The 22,240-nt window shown below is 41.3% G+C and overlaps 3 protein-coding genes across 3 annotated transcripts; all 3 read left to right on the top strand.

Annotated features, from left to right (window-relative positions):
• The first annotated feature begins 2,748 nt into the window (after positions 1 to 2,748).
• Positions 2,749 to 4,514, top strand: LOC126689682 (uncharacterized). The gene is made up of 3 exons (XM_050384890.1): positions 2,749 to 3,092; positions 3,244 to 3,345; positions 4,341 to 4,514. Exons 1-3 carry the CDS (start codon positions 2,982 to 2,984, stop codon positions 4,437 to 4,439), a joined length of 312 nt encoding a protein of 103 aa, XP_050240847.1. The 5' UTR covers positions 2,749 to 2,981; the 3' UTR covers positions 4,440 to 4,514.
• A 90-nt stretch (positions 4,515 to 4,604) lies between these two features.
• LOC126690010 (uncharacterized) lies at positions 4,605 to 5,792 on the top strand. Its single transcript, XM_050385158.1, has 3 exons — positions 4,605 to 4,992; positions 5,076 to 5,426; positions 5,775 to 5,792. The coding sequence occupies exons 1-3, from the start codon at positions 4,768 to 4,770 to the stop codon at positions 5,790 to 5,792; spliced, it is 594 nt and encodes a 197-aa protein (XP_050241115.1). The 5' UTR covers positions 4,605 to 4,767.
• Positions 5,793 to 13,199: 7,407 nt separating this feature from the next.
• Positions 13,200 to 21,287, top strand: LOC126733309 (autophagy-related protein 13b). Its single transcript, XM_050436547.1, has 4 exons — positions 13,200 to 13,364; positions 13,537 to 15,007; positions 15,088 to 15,269; positions 20,685 to 21,287. The coding sequence occupies exons 2-4, from the start codon at positions 13,649 to 13,651 to the stop codon at positions 20,998 to 21,000; spliced, it is 1,857 nt and encodes a 618-aa protein (XP_050292504.1). The 5' UTR covers positions 13,200 to 13,364; positions 13,537 to 13,648; the 3' UTR covers positions 21,001 to 21,287.
• The last annotated feature ends 953 nt before the right edge of the window (positions 21,288 to 22,240 follow it).

The raw sequence follows: 22,240 nt of genomic DNA on the forward strand, positions 1-22,240 counted from the left end.
TTCGTGGCACAATTTTCTCTTCAGATGATCAATTTCCAATTGCAGAGCCTTAGTATCTTCCCCGTGAGAAAGGTGGCTCGCATTTTAGGACTGGCTCCTGCTGGTATGGGCAGTATGCACACTAACATCACAGTCCCTTCTTTGTTCAAGATTGGCAAAGTGATCTTTACGTTGGGACCCCATAGATTTTGCTTGGTGTGGACCTGAGCCTACCATAGTTGCACATTAGACTCACTATAACACCATAATTTCCTACAGATGGCACCAATTGTAAGGGTCAAATTTGACTCCCTAGCCCAAAAGGTGGATGGACTTAGGTTTAAAAAGCCCAATACAATGAATTTGTAGAGAGGGTTGGAAAAACTAGGCTTTAACAAGTTTGACAACAAATATAATGGATTCAAGAGACAAGAAAAGGAAGATAAACTTATTTAAGCTAAAGAAAATCGTCCTCAACACAGTTCGAGGAGATCAATTCTTATATATTTCTTTCAAGTGTGATTACAAAGTCAATTCTTGATGGTTATAGTATTTTTCTCTTAATTTCTCGGTCCCCCTGTCTTATTGCTTCCTTCTCATTTTATACTTTCTTCCCCTTTCATCTTTACCCTCCACGTGCAAACTAAATGGTTGGTGTTTGATACTTGTCTCATCACCACTTTCCTAAAGTATTTATGTAGTAACTATAAGGTTGAAAACCACTGTTCAGATATCACTTCTACATTAATGCGGCCAGAGAATTAGTTGTAGAGCATTTAATGCGGTGGTAGCAGCTTTCTCCTTAGATATTTTAGGACTCCCCTTCTGTCCTTTGTTTCTGCAACTCTTACCCATACCAATAGAACTTCCAAAAACAATCTCCTGGATGGTAGATCACCTCAACGGACCTTGACTTTGGTTAGCTGAGGAGGCATTCATCCTTGGTCCAACCTCCTGGGCCATTATGATCAAAACTAACTTCTTCATTTACTAACACGGGCTCCCTTGACAATGTTTACTCCTTCTCGGACGACTCCTTGTCCTTGGCTTGGGCCTCAAGCCTAATATATACATAAAAAATGAACTCCTGGGCCCAATACTCCTACAAAAACAATATCAAAATATGGAGTTTATTATCAATTATTCCAAAAACTTTACTACTTTATACTAATTTTTATGAAGGATTATAAATTATTACCTTAATGAATTTGAGCTCCTAAAACTTTTGAAAGGTAACATTAATTTTTTGGGTATTTTTCTCTCTTCAATAAAACTTTTACTTCTTCATCTTTATTTTTTTATGCTTGTTTTTATTTTATATCCTTTTAATTTTAAATGAAATATATAAAGAAAATACACAAAGAGATATATATTTGGGTTACTTTTATTTTTACACAAATTATATCATCTTATATCATATCATATAATACATTATATAATAAAATTTGGACTTAAAAGTCATGGATGTGCTAAGTAGTTTCTCCAAATTGTAGTAAAGGCTTAAAAGTTGTAGTTGCCCCAAATGAGTTAATCAAATTGCAGTAATGGGTTAGTCAAATTGCAGTAATTTTTTAGATAAAAACACCATTTCATTTGTTCTAATTAGCTTCTTCTTAACACGTTGAAATTATATAATTTTTTCTATACAAGGCTTCTTCTTAAAATTGAAGATAAATTACTCTGAATTTAAAAAAAAAAAAAAAAAAAAAAAATTGGATTGAATTAAATCGTTGTTTTATCTAATAGAAGGTTTCTTCTTAAACTTGAAGATAAATTAGTCCCAAAAAAGGATTAAGTTAAATTTGGATTTTTTTTTTCTCTAAAGCTTTATCAATTTTTTTGGATAAAATTGCAGTAACTTTTTAGATAAAAACAACACTTCATTTGTTGTTTTCAACTTCTCAAAAACATACAACCTTTTTAGTTATATCAAACTATTTTTTTCCTTTTTTATTTATTTATTTTTTTATAAAGTAAAGATGGTGTTTTAAGAACTTGTGGATAGAGATTAACGATTAATTCACTTTGAAATTAGTCCGAAATTTTAAAAGATTTTGGATTGAATTAAATTTGGAATTTTTATCAACTATTTTTTTTTACTACGTTGTTTTTTTATTCTAACATATATATTTTATTAACGTTTTGTTGACATGAATTTTTTTTATTCTTTTTTTATTAAAATTATAGACTTGTTGGTAAACTAAAGTAGTATATGATGGCAAGTCTATTTATCACAACTGCTTATTTTCTCTTCACACGGCCCAATGCGTCAAGGACTTTCAATACACAAGTTAAGTGAGATTTTAATTCTATCTTTTAGATTTATATTTTGTCCGATATCTCTTCTTTTTTGTCCATGGCAACTTCTTCAACGTGGAGTTCAATGCGAAGACGTTTTACTGATATTAACTTCTTCACTATAGAGAGTTTATATTATTTTTTGATAAATTATACATTATACATTAAAGTGATAGATAATAATTGATGACGTCGAAAACCGTCACCAATGGGTCACACCGTACTCGCGACTCGAATCGAACCTGCACGACGAAACAAACAAAAGAATCCTTCAGAGAAGCACCGGTGTGGTGCCGGCCGAAGGCTCTCCGACGGTCAAGTTAGAATTCCTTTGTTTTACTTAGTGCGTTAGAGAGGGTTCATAAAAGCATACCTCGGTTTCTGTAGGTATTACGCCTTTTTATAGTGATAAGGGGTTGACTTTCCCTTTTTGGTTTCCACATCTTTTCAATGTGGGACTTTATTCCCAATTCTTCCAAACGTGGTGAGCAAGGATTCCCATTTCCGGATCATGGGCCCTCGCTGCGTCAGCAGTGATGGGCCTTCAAAGCTGGGACCATACTTACGCAGGCCCAAGAGACCCAATCCGTCAGGCCCATTAAGGTAAGCCCATCATGCCCAATATTTTATCATCTTCAGTTGCCCCCTTCACCCCAATGATCCGTCATCTTTAAGGACAAAGGATCAATGGGGTGACGGTCCTTATGTATGGCTATGACGGATTCATGCAGAATAGGATGACGGTCCCAGATGGATCAACTCGTCAAAGGAAGAATCATCAAGTTGACGGTTACATGACGGGTACAAATCTGTTGGTACGTACTAACAGGTTGTCAGCATTTATTAAGCATGCCACGTGTCACTCTCTGAATGGTCGTTGTATAGGATCGAAGCGTCGCTTCGTCTTCCGTGCACTTCCTATATATATAAGGCGCCTCACTCTTTCATTTTTCAATTTTCACTCAGAAAACATTTGTCAGAGCGAAGCCGTCAACCTTGTCAGAGAAATCCGTCGAGGACGAATATTTGCTGATTACACCAACCGTCACCTATCCTCTGCTAAGTTCGGTAAGTGCTTCTAATTTACTATAGTCAAGTTACATTTTCGTCCATGCATTGTTGTTAGGCTTTCCATACCCGTCAACACTTTCAAACCCGTCAGTCTTAGGTTTTATTGTCAATTGTAGGAAATGTCTAGTGCGTCAAGTAACCAGTCGGTGGTTCGTGATGGGACGGAATACGAGGATGTATACCCGTCCGGTCATAAAGACCAAGAGAGCCCCGGCGAAAGTAGGAGTCCGTCTGCCTCCTCTTCATCCTCAACAGATGAGGATGTGGAGATAGTTGAAGTAGATGGTTCCGACGATGACGGGGATCGAGCACTGGAGTCTGTTGTAGGTGCTGATGGACTAAGGCAGTTCATTATGTTACCAGAGTGGACGGTGCATAGGTTTACATCCGTCATCAGAGAGAAACATTTCAGAACCTTCAGAACCAACTTTCAAATCCCTGACTATGTTTCCATCCGTCTACCTTACGTGTCGGAGAAGTGTTACTATGAGGGGGTAGACGGTGTCGGAGTGTACGAGCAGGCGTTGAAGGCTGGACTTCGATTCCCGCTTTCTACACTTCATAGGGAACTCTTACAGTATCTGGGGTTGTCCGTCACCCAGATATCCCCTAACGCCTGGAGGGTCTTCATAGCCATGGAGATTCTTTACGATGCAATGTCGAACGGGGAAAGGAAATTGACGGTCCGTGAATTTCTTCACTGTTACCGTCCAGACGAGATTTCCGGATCAAGGGGGATGTACAGTTTTGCTAGTCGGAGCTCCTTGTTGAAGGTGATTTTTGAGACCCCAGACTCAAATAGAGACTGGAAGAGTCGGTACTTCTTCCTGGAGGGTGACAGATGGATGAACCATCCAGGGGAGACGGAGTACATGCCCGTCGACACAACTTGGGCAGTAATAAATCAGACACGTATGCATCCGTCTTAATTTTATACTGCTATTCATATCCGTCCATTTTTATGTCTATATCTTGATCACCTTTCTCTGCAGGTAGACGGCGCCCACAAGTCAGCCTTGAGGAGTTTAGTTTCCTTGAAAAGATTTGCAGGAAAACTGCGCCGGAGGAAAGGACTTGGGCTAAGTTGGTGAACCCAAGGACCATACATTGGTACTGTGACGGTCCTGAGCCCACCCAAGAAGCAATTAGATACGACGAACGAGTTCATAAACGTAAGCCCGTCAACTTTACTTTTTCATCTAATCTGACCTTACGTAGTTTTAATTTCATCCGTCATTATTTGCAGAGACGGATGACGCAAAAAGGAGAGCTTTGATCAAATCCCAAGCCGTCAAGAAGAGGGAATCCGGCGAGGTGGTTCCTAAGGTGTCGGCTTCAGCACCTAAGAGGAAACCAACATCAAAATCTGACCGTCCGTTTAAGCAACCAAAAGTCTCACTTGAGCCCGTGGTTGGTTTGATGGCAGAGGGTGTCAAGACCGTCACCCCAGCTAAGAAGGGGACGGGTAAAGGACTGATGACGGCCCCAGAGGGTAAGCAAGAAAGACCTCCTTCCCTTCTCCGTGATGACTCCAAGTATGCATTGGAGAAGCTGTCGTCCATCATCACGGCAGAAGACTATGAAGACCTGGGAAACCATTCGACGGAGGCCATGGGGGAGACGGGCCTCTTCTCCGTCGCTCAGGTTGGTTATGTTTGTCAAATAAGTTTTTATTTTTCTTTCTTCTTGTTACCTACATTATGTGACGGTCTCTTGTCTGTTTGCAGTCCTTGGTCATGATGAAGGGACTACTTGACCGGTGTCTCAACCGTGAGAGTACCTTGGACCGGGTGCGCGCGAAGGCGCAGCAGACGGAGGAAGAGCTCGGACAACTTCAGAGATGGAGGTCCAAGATGGAGAAGAAGCTGGAGCTTTCTGAGCAGGCGAGGAAGGAGCTGGAGGAGAAGACGGCCACTTCGCTGACGGTCATAGAGAATAAAGAGGCTGAGATCAAACAACTCAAAGAAGATCTCCGTCAGGCTAAAGTGGCAGCCGTCGAGGAATACCGATGCTCGGAGTCCTGTTTGAGCGAGCTGTCGGACTCCTTCCTCCAAGGATTCGATGATTCCCTCCGTCAAGTCAAGAAGGCTTATCCAGAGCTGGACTTGACAATGGTCAAACTTGAGGATCAAGCCCAGACTTCTGCCCTCCCCGTCGCCTCTGAAAACACGGAGGACCTTTTTGGCGACGGTGCTGCTCAAGGAGACGGAGAGTCCGCCCCGTCGAAGGATGTCCCAGTTGCTGAAGAAAAGAAAGATTGATGCCTATGTACTTTATTTTGTGAACAATCCGTCCCTCTTTTTTATTCATTTTATTTACATTTCAGAACTGTCCGTCTTCTTTAATTGTATTAAACACTTACCTTTTGGGCTTTTGGCTTAATATTCATATATCCTTTCTATAATTGCTTGGTATTTCGTTTAAAGGTCCGTCCTCTTTCCTGAGGAAGGGCTTGTGTGAGAATATTTTGTTTGTCCGTCCGTATTGAGGACTTATTTTTTTTTTTATTGAGCACTTATAATTGAGGATCCATTCATTCTATGGTGTTGTATGACACTTTTGAACGGACTTATAAAAATTAACGTTGCTAGTGGTCCGTCCACCTTGCGTACATGCTCTTTTATTATCCCTGTGGGATAGTCCGTCCACTGTGTGGAATTATGTTCACCTTAGTGATCCGTCCACTGTGGACTTATGTGTAATCACCTTGGTGATCCGTCCATAGTGTATGTTTAATCACCTTAATGATCCGTCCACTGTGTGGAATTATGTTCAACTTAGTGATCCGTCCACTTTGTGGACATTTTTCATCACCTTAGTGGTCCGTCCACTTTGTGGACATATATTTCATCACCTTAGTGATCCGTCCACTTTGTGGACTTATTTCATCACTTAGTGATCCGTCCGCTTTGTGGACTTATATTTCATCACCTTAGTGATCCGTCCACTTTGTGGACTTATATTTCATCCCCTTAGTGATCCGTCCGCTTTGTGGACTTATTTCATCACCTTAGTGATCCGTCCACTTTGTGGACTTATTTCATCACCTTAGTGATCCGTCCACTTTGTGGACTTATACTTCATCACCTTAGTGATCCGTCCACTTCGTGGACTTACGTTTCATCACCTTAGTGATCCGTCCACTTTGTGGACTTACGTTTCATCACCTTAGTGATCCGTCCACTTCGTGGACTTACGTTTCATCACCTTAGTGATCCGTCCACTTCGTGGACTTACGTTTCATCACCTTAGTGGACTTACGTTTCATCACCTTAGTGATCCGTCGTTTCATCACCTTAGTGATCCGTCCACTTCGTGGACTTACGTTTCATCACCTTAGTGATCCGTCCACTTTGTGGAAGTGATAATCCTCGTAGGCTTACCCGTCCATCATGCGGATTTGATTCGGTATCCGTCCATCTTGTGGACCTCAAGTGATCATCCTTTTGAAGGATCCGTCCATCTTATGGACTTTATTTCGCATCCGCACATTTGGTGGAACTCAGTTACTTTGTGGGCAATTGTAACGGCATTCAAGTAGAAAATCAAAGTTGATAGAAATGTGTAAAGGAAAAGTGCCTGCCCCCCCGGGCTTAAAAAGGCACGACAAGATTGTAGCAAAAATAGTTAAACAGTTGATGGAAAAGTTAATAATGTCAAAAAGTCTTAAAGGAAAAACTGGTTGTCGTGTCGTTATCACTGGTAGTATTTCCTCAAGTGCTCAGCATTCCACGGATGCGGCAGCTTTTCTCCGTCTACTGTCTCCAGGTGGTATGTTCCCTTCCTTTTCCACGACGCAACTCTGTAAGGTCCTTCCCAGTTGGGGCCGAGTTTTCCCTGTGTAGGGTCTCTTGTTGCACCCATGACCCTCCTGAGTACGAGGTCTCCTACTTGGAAGCTTCTTTGTCGGACCCGGGAGTTGAAATGCCTGGACATGCGATCCTGGTATCTAGCGATCCTCTGCTCTGCAGCCGACCTGACCTCATCTATAAGGTCCAGCTGTAGCCTCGTGGATTCGTCATTCCTGCCCTCGTCGTGGTTGTGAACCCTGTAGCTTGTGAGCCCAACTTCTGCTGGGATGACTGCCTCGCTCCCGTATGTCAGTCGAAACGGTGTCTCTCCTGTCGGAGTCCTCGCCGTTGTCCTATACGCCCACAGTATGCTTGGCAATTCTTCTGGCCATATGCCCTTTGCCCCCTCGAGCCGAGTCTTGATAATCTTTAGCAGGGATCGGTTTGTGACCTCAACCTGACCGTTAGCCTGAGGATGGGCGGGTGATGAGTAGTGGTTTTTTATTCCTAGCTGTGTGCAGAAATCACGGAAGGGGCCGTTATCGAACTGCCTCCCGTTATCTGAGACAAGGACTCTAGGAATACCAAACCTACATACTATGCTCCGCCAGACAAAACTTCTAATGTTCTTTTCTGTAATGGTGGCCAAGGCTTCTGCTTCTACCCATTTCGTGAAGTAGTCAATACCCACTACCAAGAACTTTAACTGCCTTATCGCCGTTGGGAAAGGTCCCATGATGTCCAGTCCCCACTGAGCGAACGGCCATGGAGCCGTTATGGGGGTTAGCTCTACAGCTGGCTGTCCGATAAAATTGCTGAACCTCTGGCATTTGTCGCATCTTTTAACGTAGGACTCAGCATCCTTTTGCATGGTCGGCCAGTAATACCCAGCTCGTAGCAGTTTGTGCACCAACGACCGCGATCCAGAATGATTCCCGCATATTCCTTCGTGTACTTCCCTCATCACGTAGTCTGCCTCTTCAACCCCGAGACATCTTAGGTAAGGACGGGAGAAACCTCTCTTGTAAAGAATGTCTTTTATCAAGACGAACCTTGCCGCTCGGACTTTTAACTTTCTCGCTGCCTCCTTCTCTTCAGGCAATATCCCGTCCTTTAGGTATGAAGTTATCTGCGTAGTCCAGTTTCTTTCGGAGCGTATCTCCTGCATGTTGTCGGGGTCTATTAGCGGAAAGATTTGAACAAAGGAAAGCACATTACCCGGTGTTATCATATGTTCTGCTGAAGCGGCTTTGGCTAGCCGATCAGCGGGCTCATTGTCTCCCCTGGGGATCTGGACGAATATTGCTTTTAGCCCGTCGACTCTAGCCCTCACTTGATCAAGATATCTCTTCAACCTTTCCCCTTTGCATTCATAATCTCCGTTTACTTGATTGGTCACGACTTGAGAGTCGCAATGCACGACCACACTTTCAGCTCCGGCGGCTTTGACTAGGTCGAGTCCTGCTGCTACCGCTTCGTATTCTGCTTCGTTGTTGGTAATGGGGAAGTCGAGACGGACCATAGATTCAATCTCGTCTCCTTCAGGTGACAGCAATATTATGCCGGCTCCTCCAACTCGCTTATTGGATGATCCGTCGGTGTAGATGTTCCACTGGGGGGGTTCTTCTGCCCCCTTGTCCGCGTCATGCGTAAACTCTGCTATGAAGTCGGCTACAGCTTGTCCTTTAATGGCCACACGTGGACGGTATTTGATGTCAAACTCACTCAATTCTATTGCCCACAGCGTCAGTCGACCTGCGGCCTCAGGATTACTTAGTGCCCTTCGCAAGGGCTTGTCGGTCATTACGTTCACGGTATGGGCTTGAAAGTAGGGCTTGAGCTTGCGAGCCGCCGTGACCAACGCAAAAGCGAGTTTCTCCATAGGTTGGTATCTTTCCTCGGCACCGCGGAGCGCCCGGCTGGCGTAGTACACGGGCTTCTGTGCCCTGTCCTCCTCTCTGATTAAGGCCGCGCTGACGGCCACAGTGGAGACGGCCAAATAGAGGAAGAGCTCTTCACCTGGTTGCGAGGGGCTCAGTAGAGATGGTGAAGATAGATAGGTTTTTAACTCCTCGAATGCTCGTTGACACTCGTCCGTCCACTCAAATGACTTTTTCAATGTTCAGAAGAAAGGTAAACATTTGTCCGTCGCTCTCGACACGAATCTATTCAATGCCGCTACCTTGCCGTTAAGGCTCTGTACTTCCTTCACGTTTCTCGGGGGGGCCATCTCCATTATGGCTCAGATTTTGTCCGGGTTAGCTTCAATCCCCCTTTGAGATACCATGAATCCTAGGAATTTTCCTGCCGTTACACCAAACGCGCACTTTCCTGGATTGAGCTTCATGTTGTAGGATCGGAGTGTGCCGAATGTTTCCTTGAGATCTTCCAAATGGTCTTCCTCCTTCCGGCTCTTCACCAGCATGTCGTCGACATAAACTTGGACGTTCCTCCCGATTTGCTGTGCGAACATCTTGTTCATTAGTCTCTGGTATGTTGCCCCTGCATTCTTCAGACCGAATGGCATTACTTTGTAACAGAAGAGACCTTGACTGGTTACAAACGAAGTCTTCTCCTGGTCGTCCTCGTGCATGCGGATCTGGTTATAACCCGAGAAAGCATCCATGAAGCTTAGCAATTGGTGTTGAGCCGTCGAGTCCACTAGGATGTCGACCCTTGGAAGGGGATAGCTATCTTTGGGGCATGCTTTGTTAAGATCGGTGAAGTCCACGCACATCCGCCATTTGCCACTCGTTTTCTTCACCATTACCACATTCGCCAGCCAATCGGGGTAGTAGACTTCCCTGATGAAGCTTGCATCTTGGAGTTTGCGGACCTCTTCCGCTATTGCTTGGTCTCGTTCCGGGGCGAATACTCTCTTCTTTTGTCGGACGGGTGGAAACGAGGGCAACACGTTCAACTTATGTACCATGACCGAGGGATCGATTCCTGGCATATCGTCATGGCTCCAGGCGAACACATCCTTATTGCTTCTCAAGAAAGCCACGAGCTCTTGACGGATTGCGGGTTTTGCAAGCGTTCCGATCCTGGTGGTTCGGTCTGGATTGGAACCGTCGAGAGTTATCTCCTCTAGCTTCTCTGTAGGTTCTGTCGTCGTTCGGTGCTCTTCTATGTTCAAAGCCTGGATCTGGTCTTCCACCTCCATCATAGCTACGTAGCATTCTCGTGCGGCAATTTGACTTCCGCGTAGCTCTCCTACCCCATACTCTGTTGGGAACTTGATCATCAGGTGGTAAGTTGATGTTGCCGCCTTCCACGAGTTGAGCGTGGGTCGCCCAATAATAGCATTGTAGGCTGACGAGCAATCGACCACCAAGAATGTTACGTCCTTGGCGATTTGTTGTGGGTAATCTCCTACCGTCACCGATAACGTGACTGCGCCCAAAGGGAAGATTCTACTCCCTCCGAAACCAACGAGCGGGGCGTTTGTTGGTATCAGCAGCTCCCTATCAATTCTCATTTGTTGGAACGCCGGATAATACAAGATGTCGGCCGAACTACCGTTGTCGACCAACACTCGGTGGATGTTGTAATCGCCTGCCCGCAAGGTGACGACGAGGGCATCGTCGTGTGGATGGTGTAGGCGCCTTGCATCCTCTTCCGAGAACCCGATAATAGGGCCTTCCCTTCTTGCCATCTTTGGCACTGTGCCTGCTAATTGGACATTCTGTACCATCCGAAGATATGTTTTGCGAGCCTTTTTTGACGATCCGGCCGCACCTGTTCCTCCAATTATCATCCTTATGTCCCCCAATGGGGGCCTTGGTCGCTCGTTCTCTCGGCGGGGGTGTTGTTCTTGTGGGTGTTGATCCGTTCTCTCCTTACTGACGAACTTCTTCAATTTCCCTTGTCGGATAAGGGTTTCGATTTGTTGCTTCAAATCATAGCAGTCGGCCGTGTCGTGACCATGGTCACGGTGGAAGCGGCAGTATTTGTCTCTGGACCTTTTGTTGGGATCACTCTTCAGCTTTCCCGGAAACGTCAAGGATCCTTCGTCCTTAATCTGCATTAGGACTTGGTCTATCGAGGCGGTCAACGGAGTGAAACTTGTGAACCTTCCGCCCATTGGTTTTGGGCGTCTCTCCTCCCTTCGATCTCCCATCCGTCCTCTCTTTCGCCCCTGGTCCTGTCGGGGGTCCTCTTGTCTGTCCCTTTTCTTGGGTCTGTCTTCTCGGGCTAACAATGCGTCTTCAGCGTTCATGTACTTGGTGGCCCTGTAAAGCACCTCTGACATGGTCTTTGGGTCGTTTTTGTATAGGGAGAACAAAAACTTACCCCCCTTCAGCCCGTTCGTGAATGCTGCCACCAATATCTTGTCGTCGGCTTCGTCGATCGTGAGCGCTTCTTTATTGAAGCGTGATATGTAGGCCCGTAACGTCTCCTCCTCTCTCTGCTTGATATTCATTAAACAAGCCGTGGACTTCTTATACCGATGTCCTCCGATGAAGTGCGTAGTGAACTGAGCGCTCAGCTCCCTGAAGGTGCCGATGGAGTTTGGTGTCAGCCGGCTGAACCAAATCCTTGCCGCGCCCTTCAGGGTTGTAGGGAATGCCCTACACATAATTGCGTCTGCCACTCCCTGAAGGTGCATCAGGGTCTTGAAGGTCTCTAGGTGATCGAGGGGGTCCTTGACTCCGTCATAACTGTCCATGCTCGGCATGCGGAACTTACTCGGCAGGGGGAAGGAGTTGACGGACGCCGTAAATGGCGAGTCAGTCCGGTTGACAAGGTCGTCAAGATCGCTGGACACTCGCCCCTTGAGAGCGTTCATCAGGACTTCCATCTGTTCCTTCATCGCCTGCATCTCCGCGATGATGGGTTGTGGAGCTGTGTCCGTCACTGAGGGGATGCTAGCGTCCCGTCGCACTTGTTTGCTCGGGGCGTTACTCTCCTGTGGTCCGTCATTATTTCTCCTTTCCTCACTGTTCCCTTCTTGATCTTCTCCTTGGCTATTCACGGCTGCACTCTTTTGATTCAGCTGTTCCGTCAGGTCGTGGTTTTGTTTGGTGAGGCGCTCCACGGCTGCGGCGAGCGTCTTGACCTGTCTCTCAAGGGCAGTCGTAGGAGCTTCTTCTTGGACGTCATTTGTGGTTGCCATCGAGCGCGTGAGTACCATGTAACTCCTTTATCTAGGAAATGTTACCGTACCCGGTCGTTTTTCCCACAGACGGCGCCAACTGATGACGTCGAAAACCGTCACCAATGGGTCACACCGTACTCGCGACTCGAATCGAACCTGCACGACGAAACAAACAAAAGAATCCTTCAGAGAAGCACCGGTGTGGTGCCGGCCGAAGGCTCTCCGACGGTCAAGTTAGAATTCCTTTGTTTTACTTAGTGCGTTAGAGAGGGTTCATAAAAGCATACCTCGGTTTCTGTGGGTATTACGCCTTTTTATAGTGATAAGGGGTTGACTTTCCCTTTTTGGTTTCCACATCTTTTCAATGTGGGACTCTATTCCCAATTCTTCCAAACGTGGTGAGCAAGGATTCCCATTTCCGGATCATGGGCCCTCGCTGCGTCAGCAGTGATGGGCCTTCAAAGCTGGGACCATACTTACGCAGGCCCAAGAGACCCAATCCGTCAGGCCCATTAAGGTAAGCCCATCATGCCCAATATTTTATCATCTTCAATAATAATTAATAAAGTGAAAAAAAAAGTTTTATCTATGTCAACTTCTTTAATGTGGAGACGTTTTACTCATATTAACTTCTTCCCTATAGAGAGTTTATATATTATTTTCTGGTAAATTATACATTAAAGTGATAGATAATAATAATTAATAAAGTGACACAAGTTTTTTTTCATATTCAAGGAATATATAATTTGACTCTATAAGTATCTCTATTAGAAAAAATTAATATTAGGATCTTGGAGACAAGACATAAATACAGCTTCTAAAGTTGACCTACACATATTCCATAAAGCTCTCCCCTCAGAGTCAGGCCTCAACAATGAACCTCTTTGCCGAATGTAAGCTATATTTACTCATTTTCCTTTTATTTTATACACACTCTATCTCTCTTAAAAATACGTAAATCCCTTTTCTGTCGCTTCAGGTTCCTGAGTTTTGCGTTTGCTGAAGAATAAACCTTTTTTAAAATATTAAAGAGAGAAAAAAAAAAAAACACCAAAGCGATTAAATAAACCCTTGTACTCAGTACCCACACGCTTTTCTTGTACGACACGAACTACTACTCAACTGTGAGTCTATGCTTGCTCGGTCTTTTTTCTTTATTATAAATTATTATTCTAATTTTTCTTCGCTTATGATAAGATCATCGTACCTTGTTCTTATTTATGATTGAAGCTTAGATTTTATTTAAATCTAAGTTCTTGCTGCAGTTTCTTAATTTTCATAGTTTTATTTTTTCAGTGAATTGCTTTGCATAGGGGTTTCTGTTGTTGCTGTGAAAAAGGGGTTTCTGAGTTTCGGTTATACGATATTGTAAAACTCTGCTAAACGAGGAAAAAGAGAAGAAGTTAACATGCCACCCTCTCGTGGTAATCATTCTCATTCTGATGCTGCGAAATTGGAACAAATAATCACAGAATTCTATACCAAAAGCCTCCACATAATATTGGAGTCTAGAACCCCATATGTGTCTTCTCGTAATTTTAGTGGTGAGCAAATCATGTCGATGTCGTTGTCATCCCCATCCTCTTCCTCGTCCTCGGCCTCGGCCTCGGCCTCGACCTCTGCTGCATCGAGTGTGAGGCCGAGGCCGAGGGACAAGTGGTTTAATTTGGCACTTAGGGGATACCCTGGTGCCATGGAGAATCTTGATCTCTGGCACCACAGCAACCCAGAACCTATGGTGGTTGATGTAGTGTTAGTTCTTCAAAGGCCTCTTGATTGGGACCCAACACTCAATTTTTCACCCACAAGGGAAGAAATTGTTATAGAGAGATGGGTACTGCAGTATGATCACACTAGGAAAGTTAAGGATAATCATAGTTCAGGGAGCAGCAGGAGGTCTAGTAATACTACTCTGCATACCTTGTACAAGAAATCCATGTTGCTTCTCAGGTCTTTGTATCTCACTGTTAGGCTTTTACCTGCTTATAAGGTCTTTCGTGACCTTAATTCCTCTGCCCAGCTCCGAACATTTAGTCTTGCTTATCATGTGTCTTCTGTTGTTGAACCCTTCCCTCGTAGTGCAGAGGCTGAAATGCAGCGTTTTGATTTCACCCCTATTGAAACTTCTGCCGGTAGGCTTTGCCTATTGGTCTTGTATCGTTCATCAGTCTTGGATTTAAGCTCTGAACCAACTCCTCTTACCCCACAAGTTATACCAGATTATGTAGGCAGCCCATTGGCAGAGCCGCTCAAAAGATTTCCATCCCTACCTGTGGCAGGATTGGGGAATCATGGCTCTCCTTCATCATTGCCATTTTCTAGGCGGCATAGTTGGGGTTTTGACCTTTATAGAGCTTCTTCTCCTACGGTTTCTTTCTCACCTTCACCTACACATTCGGAATCGAATGCTTCAATTTCCAACCCAGCTTCCCGCCGATTCCCACCCACAAGCCTGCCACCTCATCCACCTGGAACATCTATAGCTCATAAGAATACTACCAATTTTGATGAGTACTGTCCATCTCCTACATTTTCACCCTCCCCTACTCCATCACCACCAATATATATTCCTGGAGCTCATCTTTCAAAGGATCTTTTACGATCTGAGAGTGCCCCGGTAAACATACCTACTACTAGGCTCTCTAGTTTGCCTGCATTGTCCAACAAGCAATATTTGCCACCGTCTCCTCCCATTAAGAATACAAGGTCTGGTACTTTGAGGACTGATAAATTTACACCAATTCAGACTGGTGCCGCAGTTGAGCAGGTATATCTATGTATTTCATCACAGTAGTTGTAGTGTTGGATGTATCTCTTTCATTTATGATTTCTTTTTATCTGCTATAGTTGTTCTCTCTTGGGAAGGATGACAACAGAAAACATTTTGGAACGAAGATATCATCCAATGACTCACCGCGGATTTCATTTTCCAGAAGCTCAAGCAGGTCTTTACCAGATGATTTTGATGATCCTGAGTTTGATTGTCCTTTTGATGTTGATGATGTTGATATGACAGATCCAGGTAGCAGGTAATGTTTGAAATTCATTCAATGGATTCTACTTCTTAGTGACCAGATTTGCTTGCTAATATTTATCATAAGTGTTTTCACTTGCTTTGTTCTAATTGGTAATGTTCTCTCCTTGAGGACATGTTTTTTGAATGACAAAATAGAAAATGAGAACATTATGCAAGAATTTTCATATTGCTTAGTAAATGAGTTGGCCCTTATGTGTAAGTGTAAAAACTTGATAGAAATTCATATCGTAGTTGATTCACTGGCTTTTGATATGTTCTACCAAGCTTACTTGATGTATTAGGCACTGAGTATCAAAGAAACCCACCAAGTGATCTGAGATTTTGAGAAGGGTTAGAAGGAAAATGCCAAGTGCTAGCAAATAGCCATATCTTTTTGTATTACTTATTTTCTTTTTATACTCTGAGATTTAATAATCCGTAGACTTTTAACTCTACTTTGAGCATTCGTTTTCTATTGGACTATTTACTTTGATATGCTTCTCTCCCATTTTCATATAGTTTGAAAGGTTGATATGTTTAAAACAGAAAATTGCTGTATGCATTTATGTAACTCTTCTTATGAAAGAAAAAACCCTGCTTTATTGCTGGTAGCAGTTCATATTCTAAATCATCTAAGGTTCAGTATTTCTGCGTGTTCCCTTAATTACAGTTGGATGAAATCTCTATCTTTCTGTGGCTAGTGTTTTTGGACCTCTGCATGATTCTGAGGTCATCTATCTTCTATGAAATCGTTGAATCGATCTCTTCTACACTTGTTGTGTTCTAATTGCTTAAAAGGGGCAGTATTTCTAAAACTTCTTGGAATTGCCCCTGAGTTAACTTATAACAGCACCAGAAATTCTAACATATGAATTATCATTAACCTCTGATATAGGGATGGCAAAAAATTCCCTGCCCCACTTGACCCACACGGGTTTTCCCCGGCCTAAAGAGGTAATGGGGTGGGGAGGGGTTTTGCTTGCCCCGACCTGTCTTGCCCTGCCCTGAATGTCTATATGTATATTTTTATTAAATATATATTTCAATTATTTTAAGTTAATCTCTTTTATACAAATCCTATTTATAATTTTTTTTGTTCATATTTTAGTACCATCCCCTAAACATTTGCTTTCTTTCTCACCCTTGACTCTCCTGAATGTCCCTTCCCCTTCTCTTTCATCTCTACTTCATTTATGCGGAAGCCACATCAATTTAGGGATGGCAAATTACCTCCAACCTGCTCCATGCAGGTTTTCCCTTCCTGAAAGAGGGGATGAGGCACCCTTGATCTGATCCTTCTCTACCCAGCTACCATCCCTACTCTTATATGATTTAATGTCAGTACAACATAAACTGTGCACTTCACACAATTAAATGATTGTTCTACACATGGAGAGGATTTGGTTTCTTGAACCAGATGTAGAATATAGAAACATAGCACAATTGAAAAAGGTTGTTTCTAAGAATATCTAAAAGCTGTTTATTTGTAATATGATTTAAGAATTATCCTTTTATTCTTCATTCTTTTCTTCTTCTTCTTCTTTTTTTTTTTCCCCTTTTCTGTTTCTTTCATTTTTTTTTTTTTTTTTTTTTTTTGGCAACTATGCAAACAGAAAACACCTGGATAACAAATCCAAAGTTGTCCTAAGTCAATCAGCATATAGTTTTGACAATGAACTTAGATGAGTACTAGGAGGTTGAATTGTAGATTAGCTCTCTTTCTAAGGAAAACTGCTTAACTGGTAAATTGTTAATTTTAATAAACTTGAGGTCAATGATATTACTTGAAACATCAGTTGAAGTATAATAAATTCAAAATTTTTGTTATTTTTGTTTACAAAATTGATTACTTTAAAAGTATTCATTTATAATCAATAAAAAGGAAAATGTTCTTTTGCAAGTCATAAATCTTCCTCCTTGAAACCGAAATTATTACATAAATGATTACAACGTTACTGAAATTCCTGGGTGCTTATTTTGTGAGATCCTTAAGTTTAACTATCTAAGTTAAATAAATTTTAATATGGCCATCCATTGGAACTGATGAATAAGACCAAGCATTACAAATGGTGTGGCATTTTCCAGCAAATAATTAACCATTGCATCCTACTTCATCTTCTTAATCATTATTTTGCTATCGTTTTGTTCTCTTACCTCCTCCAATGTCACCCCACCTTTGCTTGGTGCTACCAATCCTGTATATTTTTCCTGAGAAAAGTTTGAACCAATCCTGCTTGTTGTTTATTTAAAGAGGGTCTTAATTTCTAGATGTTTCCAGCAAAGTTGTTATAATTTAATTCTGATGTAGTTAAGTAATAGTTGCAGAGATTTGGTATCAACCTAGAACCAACACATTGGCTAATGGAACATAATCGACCTAATCCATGAAAGTTCTTGAATGGACCTTTTGCAATTCTTTTATGTTGATGGTTTATTTTAGCTATTTTAGCTTATAAGAGAATGGTACATGTGTGGATTAGCAATTGGATCTTTCCAGCTCAATTAGCACCTTCTAATGTTTCCAACGGAGACATTTAGTGTTTAAATCCCCCCTCCCCAACTATTGAATTATCCAATAATAATAATAATAATAATAAATTCAAACAACTAAATTTTAACACAAAAAAAACTTTAAATGCATTTTCTTTTTCAAAAAAAGAAACCAAATCACACGTCACTGTTGGCTCTTGGGTTAGGTTGGTTTATCAAATGCCTTAACCCAGAACCAAACAACTTAGATTAATCCTCATGCTTTGGAACTGGAGCCTAGAAGGCTGAGAGAGATGAATAAGCTGATGAAGCACCACTTAGGCTTCCAAAGAGACCTGTGATTTAGAAGTAGAATGCCCAGCCTTTCTGCCACTCAGTTCTTGATGAGTAAGGTCCATCTTGATGATATGGTGATGCTTGAGTTCATTGACCTCCTCTTGCTCTGAATCATAAAGGCTGGATAATTTTTTTCACCAAGAGTGTTGGTTCACCGGGTTTAACCTCCCCCAGCTCTCAGCAGTAGTTACATGATTTTTTTTTTTTTAATATTAAAAAGTGGTTGAAGGACTGCAGTTGAAGTCAGCAATCTTTCAAGAAGCCAAAGAAAACCAAAAAAATAAAAATAAATCCCTTGTTTTAGAGTATATAATGAGACTACCCAACCAATGATTAGTTGTTTGCAATAACAGAGAGCTATCTTGGCATATTTTGATTTACTGAATTTCTCAAAACATTGCTTATATATAAAAAAGAGTTTCCTCAAAACACCATAGTTATGATCTAGATGCTATGGATGGTGGAAGAATTGATTTTACCATTGCGAAAGATTAATGTTAAATTTATGGAGCTAGCCTGAAAAGAAACGAGACCATTAGTTGAGCTCAAGGGAGGTTCAACAATTGCATAGACAAGTAGAGCACTGGGAATAGGTTTACTAGGGAGGAAGATGAGTCCATGATTCCTTTTTCTGCTTAATAAGCTGGTATTCTGCTCATGGCACCTATGTGCATGGATTGCAAATAATGATTAAAGCCATATCATATACTGATATCCCACACCTCATTAACATGACATTTTGAACTAGCTGGTGTACCAAATATGCATAATTATAGGTTGTATTAGAAATGCTTCTGCCTGATAATAAGTGAAGAGCAGCATACTCAAGTGGTAATATAATGGAAATATGGTAATACATTTTATCATACTCAAGTGTTATATAATGGAAATATTAGTTGGCAGGGTGTCAGTTTTATACCCTACTTTAATGATTTGTTTTTTTTTTTTTAAATCCAAAAAAAACAAATGGGGTTGGAAAAATACCAAATACTTTTTGAACGGGTTACCTTGAAGTTGAAACACATGGTAGAATCCATAACAGAATTTCTGATGTATGCTAGGAATTTGTTTTTTTCTTATTTTTTTCTCAAGTGCATATGTTAGATTTAGTACTTCTAATGCTTCCTTATACAAAGCTACAACCTTATTTAAACAAGATGACTATCCCCCTCCTCCCAATGAACAATAAATATACTGTCCTCCAACCTAAAGGAAATGGAACGGAATATAAAAGAAATAAAAAAGGGAAAAGAAACGCATTTAGATGTTACGTATCAATAATGCTGGATATTTTCTTGAAGGGTTTTCATTAACATTATCCTTTATGGGAGGTGATTGGTGTAAATTTCACGGAGAACATTTTGATTGTCATAAGAGATTACAATGGTTGGTTAAGCTTGAATTTTTCTATATTAGAAATGCTGTTAGGAAGCATTTTTAACTGCTTGTAGTTTCTCACTAGTCTTATCGTAATGCATCTGCGTATGTTGTCATCATCCTTTTCCTTTTGTGTCTTTTTTTTTATTTTATTTTTTATGGTATTAGCTTGTGCATTCATATTAGTAGTATTTTAATTAATATATATATATATATATATATTTATTTATTTATTGGGAGATTTCACTGAGTAGCTTGTGGTTTTCATTAATTATCCCTTGCATTCTCACTTATCACAAAAAAGTCCCATGCATTCTGAATCAATTACCCAGATTATGCCACAGGCCTTCAAGTAATCTAATTTTAACTGTGCCACAAATATTATAATTATCCAGTTCTTACCCATCTTTCAATGTGCTTATTTGAAGAATATGGATATTTCTTCATGAAACCTGAGGGTCTAAAACCTTTTTCACTGATCAATTGAGAGAAGTATAGTGTTTTCTGTGTCATCATCAATGAAATTAGTGAAAAGCAAGGCTTTATTGCTACCTCACCTTTGCTTCCAACAACCACAATTGGTACCAAACTACCAATAACCCTTTTGCATTTGCCATAATGGGTATTAATTTCCCTAGCCTTGGCTTGAAGGTGTAGTAGACATCATTGTTTTGTAGTCATCAGAATTCTTCATCATTGTTATGAGACAAGATTTTTGTGGCTTTTGTGTATCTGTTAACCTGAGCAGATATCTTTAATCTTTCTTGCTAAGTTATTTTTTATGGTAAAAAAAATCTTGGACTAGAAGTATGGAGGGACCTTTTTCTAATTATTTTATTTTTATTTTGAATGCAGAAGTTTGGATGCTTCAAATATGGGTTTGTAAGGCTCTTGGTCATAAAACTCTAATGTCTGAAAACAAGTGAATGGTTTACAAAAATTAGTTATGCAGGAAAAATTAGTCCATAATTTTTTGTACTGGAGTCCTTGTATGATATAGTGATTAGTTTTTTAGTTTGCTGATTTTCTAGTGAGTGAAGTCTCTACTACCTTTATACTTTAGCACCATCATCTATCATATAAGTATCTCCATTATCATAGTGGAGAATCTTCTCTGCCTGTCTTTTAGATTGGATTGATTTACTTGTGAAATAAAAATTGTACTTTCAGGTTTTCTGATTGTGCTGTTGTGAATAAAAACTGACCTGTAGTGCATATCTCTCAGACCAGGTTCTTTTGATCAGAAAGGACATATATCCCAAGATGCTGCTGTTGGTGATCTTGTACGCATGTTGAAGAAAGCTCCACCTCTCTGCCCAGAATTTTCCAATTCAGTAAATGTGCCACAAGTCTCTGGGTCTGAAATATGGAGTAGCAGCAGCCAGGAACCCCATCCTGCTGCACAGAATGAAGTTTCTGCAAGCGTCACGTCATCTGGGCTTGTTAGGTTGAAGACAACAGCTGATGCATTGGAAGAGCTCCAGGTTTATAGAGAGATGAAGAAATTGTTGCTTAAGCAAGGCAGTAAATCATACACTTAATCCAATTACACTGGACGGCAGAATTTTCTGGCAGAGTTATAGCTGGATTTTAACCTATGTTGATATTAAATCCTTTGGACATGTACAGCGTTTTGGTTCTGAAGAATATGTTTATTGGTGCCGATTTTCTCTCTTGTACATATGTAGTTATATTTTATATTAAGTTTATGCTTAAAACTTGATAACTAAAGAGAAAGGTTTGGCGTTATTACTTATACGTAAATACACACATTCTATACTGAATGTTCATATTGTATAATACATTAAATAGTTTGCCTTACGGATTATACTTTTCTTTTGTTTTTATTACTGTGGTTTTTCTATCATGCTCATTTAGTAGCATCTATAAGCCAGGGTGGCCTGATCCCAATGCGAATTGCTTTACAAGGTTTGTTCTACATACTTCCAATCAAGAAATGTAATTGATGCTTTATATTTCAGTCAAACTCTCTTGGTGCATAAAATGGTTCTATAGGGAAATAGATCTCCCAGGGGTGTTGAGTCTGCATCTCTTTAGGGATGACTTGATCAGTTGATTTTATTAGCCCATAAATTTACAGAATCTCTATCAGCGTTCTGATTGTGCTGTAGCTTAGAAATGACAAGTGCATAGAAGGATTGCTCCAACTAGAGCCAGGGTTCATGTCATGGACTATGATTCCATCAATCAAGATACAGAATTGGGTACTCTTGAGAGTGTTGTAGAAATTGGATCATGTCTTGAAATGAATCAAGAAAATGTGGGGGTCATGTACATAAGGAAGTTTTCCCTTTATGGGAATTCAAGAAGAACTGATGCAAGAAAGAAGCCTGACTGATCTATTACTGATGGGATCTGAAGCTGTTGAAGAGCAGAACCGGCTGCTCTTTTGCTTCAGACACTGTTGAGAAGCTTAACTATCTCTTAACTAACTTAGAGAATGGAGAATAAATTATTCATTCAAGAGGTTGGCTAATTTTACTTGCGAAGAAAGAAAGAGGGTTGGCTATTTTCTTCAATCAAGGCCTGAATTACAAGAGCATTACTGCTCTCCAAATGAAGCTCGAGTCAGTAGCTGAACACACAAACTTTCAGATGCTGAAGGAACTCTCACCTTATGTAAGTTTGCGCATTTCACAGCCAACCAAGTGATCCTTGAGGCCACACAAGGCGATCATGAGGTTCATTCATTCATTTTTGGCATCATGGAGGGGGTCCAATGGCCACCTTTGATGGCTGAAGTTGCAATGGGGAAGAGTA

The sequence above is a fragment of the Quercus robur genome, chromosome 6, assembly GCF_932294415.1.
Source record: "Quercus robur chromosome 6, dhQueRobu3.1, whole genome shotgun sequence".
Taxonomy (NCBI): domain Eukaryota; kingdom Viridiplantae; phylum Streptophyta; class Magnoliopsida; order Fagales; family Fagaceae; genus Quercus; species Quercus robur.